Here is an 8,570-nt window from a genome sequence, read left to right as displayed (position 1 = left end):
TTCTTCATTTGGCCAACAAAAGGTCATCAACTTAAATGCCTGAATGCAGTACTTAAAACCTCCTTTCATACTTGTCACAGCCAGTACAGCCTTTCAAAGGCAAGATATCAAGTAAGAGGACGGAATTAGAATGGCTGTGGAAGGCACTCTTTGCGTGCCAACACAAGTAGCATGAAAAAAAAAAGGAGGAAAAAAAAGGGGGGGGGGGGGCGTAGTTACAAAATGAGACTCATTCGTATTGAGTTATGGCATCTGCAAAGTACACAACCACAACTAAGCAGTAAAAGCAACACACAATCTCAATTTTTTTTCTGAACACAAACTGCAGGAAAATTGCAGTATTTAAGCATGTACCTGATTAGGATCAGCCTGTTATCTAAAAGAATGTTCTTAAAACCTACTACTTCCAGACCTTGTCTTTGCTTTTGACAAAATTTGTTGGCACAGGCCAACTAAAAGACACCCTTGGCTTCAGCCATAATGTTTTCAGAGGGCGTCGCTTGCCAGCACGCTCGCAAAAAATATTTCAGTACACCCATGAAATGGGCACCCACTGAGGTTCTGTTGATAGTGAATCAACCACATCCTTGAGCTGTTCAAAGGTCTTTTCAAAGTTGTTGTTTACAAGGATTGTGTCGAAATAGCGTTCATAAGCTCTCTGAAGCTGGGCACTTTCCTCAATGGTCCTCTTGAGATCTTCATCCTGTACAAAAAGGCAGGCTTAACTCTGGCTACAATGGTATTCATGGCTTATAATCGCAGCTCAGTGATTATCATGCCCTCTGGCAATAGCAGCTTCTATTAAAGACGCACATGTGACTGCAAAAATTTAGAAAACTATTCTTTTTTACACTTTGCAGTGACATTAAAAGCAGTCTTTATTAAACAGCAACGTTAAACTAAACGACAAGGATTGTTATCAATTCTTAGCCTAGCAACTTGGAGTATTATTAAGTTATTTAAATTCATAATTAAAATAATTTGTCACCTGCAGTCAATCCTCACAGATCAACATCTCCCAATTCTCCCTCTCCCTAATAAGTCAATTGTAACAAGAACGTTCTTTCAAGAATTCTCAAGGATTTTTCATGTTCTGGTTCAATAGCTTCGGCTGTAAGGAAGCAAATGCCTCCACAGTGAACTAATTTCGGCAGACAAATGTTTTTAAGCATTACAACGTGCACAAATGTCCAGCCACACGAATGGTATGGCTCCACAGAAGTTAAGAAATACAACACAAGAATCAGACCAAATAACTGCACTGTCAGCTACACTGCAATACATGAATGACGTTATAAATAAAAGGAAATTTTTCCAACATAAAGCACCCACTAGGATATCTACGCATGTCTACAGCTATGATACATACTCGGCCCTTTTGCTGTCGAGAAAAAAAATGCATGCATCAAAACATAAGAATGAAAACAGAAATAAATGCAATAAAAAAACTGAAACTACTACTACTTTCTACACTACAGTGAATACATACTTTTCCCTTTCTCTGCAAATAGAAAAAATTGTAACATGCAACCATAAACAGTCAACTTTCAAAACAAAAAGCAGAAGGCATAAAAAAAATATAAACAGAACTTGCACAGAAAAAGAGCTTGCTAATTCAGTAAGATTAATTTTATTGCACTTCAAAGTACCAGCAAAAGCTTCTTTTTATAGGCTCAAATACACACTTTTTGCACTGAATCAGATCGCAAATTCTCTGAATCAGATCGCACAACCTGGCTGTACCCAACCTAGCTGGACACAACCTGGCTGGAGTGCACTAGAAGCTGCAGGACATACGCGATCCTTTAAATTATCAGTGGGACCAAAGGCAAACAAAACTTGTTTTCGAGATAACGGTATGGTGACCAAAAAAACACACATCTCTGCGTAGCACCGCTGCATTTAATCTGTAAACCTTGCACACTACGTGAAGAGGCATAATAACCATATTGCTCGCTATGAGAAAAATTCTTGATTTCTTCTCTTCTGCAATATACACAACCATGACAGGGAAGCACTACTTGAAGCCCCAAAAAATTTCCTCTGCTTAGTACTGTGAAATAAACACATCATAATCTATAAGCTGCAAGCAGAATATACTCGAAAGATTAATAGAGTAATAGCAGCACTATGGCCAAGTGCTATGCTTGAAATTATAAACTCAAATGACCTTCCTACAGACTATCCAAAGCAATTACAATCAGCGATGCACAATTTCAGGGCACTGAATTAGCTATAGCGTAACAGCCATGAAAACTTCATAAACCTGACCAGCGATCATAGTGACTGGTCTTGAGCAGGCATTTAGTAACAAGCCTGAATTTGAGCCCAACAGTACCGTATTAACTTGCATAATTTGCGCCCGCAAGCATTTTGCACGCCCTAATTTATTGCCTGGATTTATAAAAAAAAAAAATGGTAGGGTTTTAACGCAGTTAAAGCCGAGTAGGACATGCGAAAGCACTTGAGACAACATCGCCTCAAAGGCAACCACATGCAAGGTCTTATCGTCAGCCATTATTGGCAGCCGCGCGTGGGGAGGGGGTGATGGTTCCATGCGTTGACAGTGCAGCTGCGCAAGCAAGACCTCCACCACTGGTGCTCCGTCAAAGGTTGATGCTTCACACACATCTCGGGTTTTTCAGCTTTGCTAGTGAAGTAGCGCTTTCGCGCTAAAACTTTTACCCGCACATTTTATGCTCCCCATGTTTTCCGCTGTGACAGACCCCCAGCATGCACGAGATGACGCAGGTGCGCACAAGGCAGGCTTGGGAAGAATGGTGTGGCCGCTTTGCCATGTGCAGCTGCGAAAGGTACAAGTGGCGAGGGGACAAACTGCACACCGTTTACCCGGCTCGGCAACGCTTACCCGGCGGTCACTTTCCCGGATGAACAGGTGCGCATGCGCCAGAATCCGAAACTACCGAACCGTTTGCTTTTCAGTTTGCCACTACTCAGCCGGGCTGCATGAGAGGGCGCTGTTTTATCGCCTGTTATCTCCACTTGCCTTTGACTGCTGGCTTTGTGATAGTATTGTTGTGAATTTATTGCACTGTGCTGCACACGCACTGTCATGCCGTCCCGCAGGGAACTACATAAGGTAGGTGGAGCAGGTGCAGCTTTGTGTCTTATATTTGAATTCAACTTTTTTTTTGGCCAGTGAGGGGGGAGTTATAGTGTCGACGAATAGGCGGCAAAATACAGTATATATTGTGTGCTATACCTTTCTAGTTTTTTAGGACGTGTTCACAAAATTTTTGCATAATGTGCACACTCCCTGTTTGAAGCCTTATTCAAAGACAAAAAAAAAAGTGCACAAATTATGCGAGTAAATACGGTAGTTCTCTTATGCATAGACATCAGGGCCACCAAACTGCTCCCACAGGCAGCTGCTGAATTAATTTGAATGAAATACGGCGCATTGAATGAGAAAGACTACTTGTAATATCTATTTCAGTACCTAGCCACTAACGGAAGCATAATTTCAATCTAAGCCTAAATTTTTACTCATACGTTGCCAAAGGTTACAAAACTTGAAGAAAACTTTTTAAAATTTCACATTTACGGCTCTATAGCTTTGCAACTTAAAAACAGACCTCACAATGCTGTAAACTACACCTGTTAGAGCACATAAGCATAATCAAAACTGGCATGTTAAAACTTATTCTATGCTGTGCAGTCACCTATAAAAAATAATTTTCAAACATGGAGGACGGAAAGAACTCGGGAGAGGTGGTTATGCCTAAGTTTTTGAAGCCGCACGTGAAGGCTCCCTCCTGCTCTGCTCTGCCCCCCCCCCCCCCCCCCCTTCTTGGCTGCCATCTCAGCGTGCTCGCGCATGCACAGCAGACAATGCAGCTGGGCCCAATGTTACTACTGCTATGCCGATGGCCAATGACTCCCAGTAGTCCTTGTGAAAGTGCATGACTTCCAGCACCCCCTTTCACATGCAGCTCAAATAGCGTGGGCCTCTCCTGAGGTTTTCTTCCTCCATGTTTGCAAATAACACCCAACGTCGTAGTTTACCACAATATAATTGAAGATGCCAATCTCGTTTCCTCTAAACATTCTAACAGGTGCAATTTACAGCAATGTGACATGTTTTTTTTTTCTCATGACAAGATCACAGACTAGGCCAAAAAAATATATTTTTGAAAATTTCAATTCAGTGCGTTTTTGGCAATTTTTAGAAACATGAGAACTTAGGAAATCCCACTTCAAATAATTTGATTCTAATCTCTTCTTTCAGCATAAAACCATTTATGTACAAATAGTACAGCGACTTTCTGATGTGAGCATTTCTACGTGCGTTCACCTTCGACAGGCCCACTGATGACCATTTGGTATTCCTAGACATTAAACTCCGTTTTCAGCAGGATCATGTGTGCTGGAAGTATTCCCCAAGGTCAGTGAAGCCGCTTTTAAATTTTCAGCCAGGAAATTATAAAATTGTGAAATGTGGCACTGCTGCGGCTTGCCTGGGATCATCTTTGCACAAGTCAGGTACTAATTCAATGAATGACAATTTCTGTGAACAAGTTGGCAGATTAAGGCTGGCTGGGTTTCCTGAGGATGTCTTGTCCCTCGCTTCAATAAGGTGCTTATGAAAGTTAAAGATACCAAGAGGTTATCACCCACGGTTGCTGAAGTGGGAAAGAAAAAGAAAAAAGTAACGGTTCTTCCATGTGTTTAACATTTCACTCAAATAAAAAATTGACGGTAATAAGTACAGTATCATTGTGCTATTTTTGGCCCCCAAAAAACGTGGCAGAATCTGCGCTATGGTCGGAACACACTCTGGTAGTGAAGGGCATGGCAGGGCTAGGGGATGTGCAGTAAACCTTGCAAACCAGCACGCCACTTGTGAAAAAGCGGTGGTCTATAAAATTCCGCTCTCCTGTGGTAGTACGTACATTGGACAAATTGGCCGCTGCTTAAATGTATGACTGCAGGAGCATAACCTATCTCTGAAGAAACTGCCTTCTTCAAAGTAGTGAAGCATTGTAGTGAATGTCGTGGGTGTGAACCTTTTTTTTACCAAACCACAATTTTTTTTTGGCATCATAATCAACTAACAAGGAAGGTGTTAGAGGCCTACCATATCTGTAAAGAACAAGCACACATGTGTTAGTGACCCATTAGTTGTCCTGCATGAAATGGAGTTGTACCGTACTTACTCGCATAATTTGCACACCCCCAACTTATTACCCGGATCTTTGAAGAAAAAAAAACAAATACTTTTACCCATATATTTTCACTCCCTGCTACGCAAGCACACCAGCAGGCTTGGGAACATAGGTGCGGCTGTGTCACACGCGCAGTTGCGAAAAGCGAGTGCGTGGCGTCAAAAACAGTCGGTAATCTATTTGTAAATTGCTTCTAGTAAGAAAAAGTAAGCTGTGCACCGTTTACCTGGCTCGTTCACACCAGTGGTCAATTTCCTGTACGATAGGCTGCGAGTGTAAACTTCTGGTAACCTACGAAGCGTGAGTTGCATCATAATCCATAACTACCAAACCATTGGCTATTCTGTTTGCCACTACTCAGCTGGGCCGCATATGAGGGCGCCGTTTTATCGCCTTTTGTCTCCATTTGCCTCGGACTGCTGACTTTGCAATTGTATCGTTCCGGGTTTCTTGCTTTGAGCTGCACACGTGCCGTCATGCCATCCTGCAAGGAACTACATAACGTGGAACGGGCCGAGCGCAGGGGGTTATGCGTCGAGTTATGTTTGGAGTCAACTTTTTTTTGACCAGCGTGGGGCGCGAGTTGCAGAGTCGACTTAAACGTGGCAGTATGCCATATAAATTCTGCGTTATAACCTTTTTAAAGTTTTTAGGACGTGTTCGCGAAATCTCCGCATAATTTACACACCCCCATTTTGAAGCCTTAATTCTAGGAAAACAGAGTACGCAGATTATGCAAGTAAATATGGTATCTAAATGCACCTCATCCATATCTTCTCTTTTGTTGTTCTGTGAGTATACAATCAGTTCAGAGTCAGCGCTTGTGGTGTCTGCTCTTTCTACGTCCATTGTCTTTCTGCGTTGTTTTTTCCACGATGTCACTGATGATATGTACTGGTAGGCCTCCCTGTGTACGCTCCACAGCCGTGCTGCTTTTGAATCACATTTTTTAAATTCTAAAAACTGATATGACCATTACTACAGCGAACTACAAATCTCTCATTGCAACCAGGTGCCTAAGTGTAATACATAGTTAAAAATTTATCTATTAGAATTTAGTTAACCAGCTTACAATTCACATGATTGACCAGCCCCCTTAACATCTGCCACCACTGGCATTACTATGATGCAAAAGCTGTCTTTCAGACTATTTTAAAAAATTAGTGGCAGGCTTTGCAGAAACACCTGGTATATAAAAATAGATTTGCATTGTGCTCGCCATCACAAACGTCATTGATAAATTGTAGCAAAAACAGCCAAAGCAAGAGCCAATCCCTAATTTTCCATACTGTATTTTGGTTCTATACCCTTCAAAGTTAGCTCTAACTCTGCACTACAACGGCTCTCACAGCCTAACTGTTGCCTCATGACAGCAAACTTCATTGATAACCACAATTCTAAGTGGTATAGCTTATGGCAATGTTGAAGCATAAATCTACTTAGACTAAAGAAAATTATATATATAAAACAGTACGTTACCTCCTGAAGAGATGCCAAGCTTTCAAGAGTCCTTGCCCGTCGTGAACCATGTCGACTCATGGCTCTATCAAACTAAATTTATGAAGAAAAAAAAATAATCCAAGTTTCACTCCAAGCAAAGAGCAGCAATAGTCAAGAGCAAAGAATTAAACTGTGAAGGAGCAAGAAAGATGAAGCATAAAAACTGCCTTACTATATGGTTAAATTTAATCACTCTTAAGCTGCACTGCTTGGTCCCAGCTGACTAATATTAACTACATGACAGTAATTAAATGAGAAGTTTAACCATGGTGAATAAATCACAAGAAAGCTTTTTAATATTGCAGCAAAGAAAGAAATCATACCAAGGAATAAACGGCATAAATTAAAAGATAACTAATCCATGGTCTTCTGCATCACTTGGACCAAACTTTGCTGCTTGCAAAAACAAAAAGGCGTTGGCCCAAGATAACAGCAGCACTGTAGCTTACAGTAAGAGAAATTCATCTAAATGTACACACCCTTTGTATATATAAGCACATATATTTAACTTTAAACATATATGAACTTGAATGAATTCGTAACCAAACTTGGATTCAGGGCTGCTGGTCTACTTGGGAGTAAATTGCATACACTCTAACACCTACTCGAGAGGTTTGCCTGGCCTGTTAAATGAGCCACATTCAGGGCTGCTGGTGTAGACAAGCAGCCCTGTATGTGGCTCATTTAACAGGCCAGGCAAACCAGCAGCCCTGAATGTGGCTCATTTAACAGGACAGGCAAACCTCTCGAGTAGGTGTTAGGGTGTATGCAATTTACTCTTTAGTTTTAAATAGTTTCCCACATTAGCACTATCATTATGCGATACACATCCTACCGTGAGATTGCGGCTGCTTCCATATCCATGATGACGCCCATATTCATGCATCTGTCGGAAGTGCTCCAGCTGAGGTGCAGCAATGAAGACCACGTAAGGCATGAACTCTGGTGTGTTCAGGATTTTCAGATACTGGAAGAAGACATTGCCAACTATGAGTTCCTAACGACTCGTGGTGCAGCTGAGCTACTTTTTTTTTAAATGACAAAAGATGGGTCATAGCACACATAAGGCGCACTACTAAATGACTAGCACTCTATTCCTGCTGCTGACACTCCTCACTTAGAGCATGGTTGCAGCATCAACCTTCCCAACATATTCCTGCTGAACAGAAATGCACTTGGCCTACTTGTATGGCAGTTTTTACCAGCTCCTGGGGGGCACACTGCAGCTACTCCTTAGTCTAGTTCATGGACAACCATAAAATGACATACTTGCACATGTCTGTTGATGGCACCATTTCTTACTTTTTTATTCATGAAATTTTTATGTCCTGCACTTGCACCTAATCTAAGAGGAGCACTGTATTTCAGAGTTCCACGCGCACCCATGTACATGCTGGCGGTGTGGCACAGCAGACAGCACAAAATTAGGGAGTAAAAGTTTTTTTTTTTTTCCAAAAATCCAGATAAAAAGTTGGGGGTGCACAAATTATGCGAGTAAATAGAGTAGTAAGGCAGCCCATTCCAAGGTACTGCTGCATTGTTGTTTGCCTTGGTCACTTGTTTCTTTTAGTGTCACAGCATTATCGCGCACCGGCTGAAGTCCTCTGCAATAGTGTATATAACGTACGTAAACCAACTTATGAAAACCACTGCTTATACATTACTGGGATGTCTAGCTCTGCTGCTTTGATAATCACGCTTTAGCACCGTGCTACGCTAATCAGGAATCGTGATGTGCAGCCTCCATGCAACGGGTGCGGGTGTGCACCCAGCATGGCATGAATGGGGAGTAAGAAAAAGAGTTCCGACTTAGATTCACCTTTCCCTGCAGGACAAACCTCAACTTGCTTGATTTTTTTCCTTTGTTGAAAGATCTATCTGTGC

At 41.7% G+C, this 8,570-nt stretch overlaps 1 protein-coding gene across 1 annotated transcript in view; it reads right to left on the bottom strand.

The window, feature by feature from the left end:
• Positions 1–379: 379 nt before the first annotated feature.
• The window catches only part of LOC144113613 (protein PALS2-like), a 31,822-nt gene continuing 23,631 nt past the window's right edge, over positions 380–8,570 (bottom strand). The window contains exons 12-14 of the mRNA XM_077646778.1: positions 7,522–7,653; positions 6,666–6,737; positions 380–703 (exon numbers count right to left, since the gene is read on the bottom strand). Of these exons, the coding sequence (XP_077502904.1) occupies positions 527–703; positions 6,666–6,737; positions 7,522–7,653 (381 nt within the window). The 3' untranslated portion in view covers positions 380–526. The remainder of the gene's footprint in view (positions 704–6,665; positions 6,738–7,521; positions 7,654–8,570) is intronic.

This window comes from Amblyomma americanum, chromosome 1 (assembly GCF_052857255.1).
Source record: "Amblyomma americanum isolate KBUSLIRL-KWMA chromosome 1, ASM5285725v1, whole genome shotgun sequence".
NCBI classification, from domain to species: domain Eukaryota; kingdom Metazoa; phylum Arthropoda; class Arachnida; order Ixodida; family Ixodidae; genus Amblyomma; species Amblyomma americanum.
This window is presented reverse-complemented; position numbering and strand designations above follow the sequence as displayed.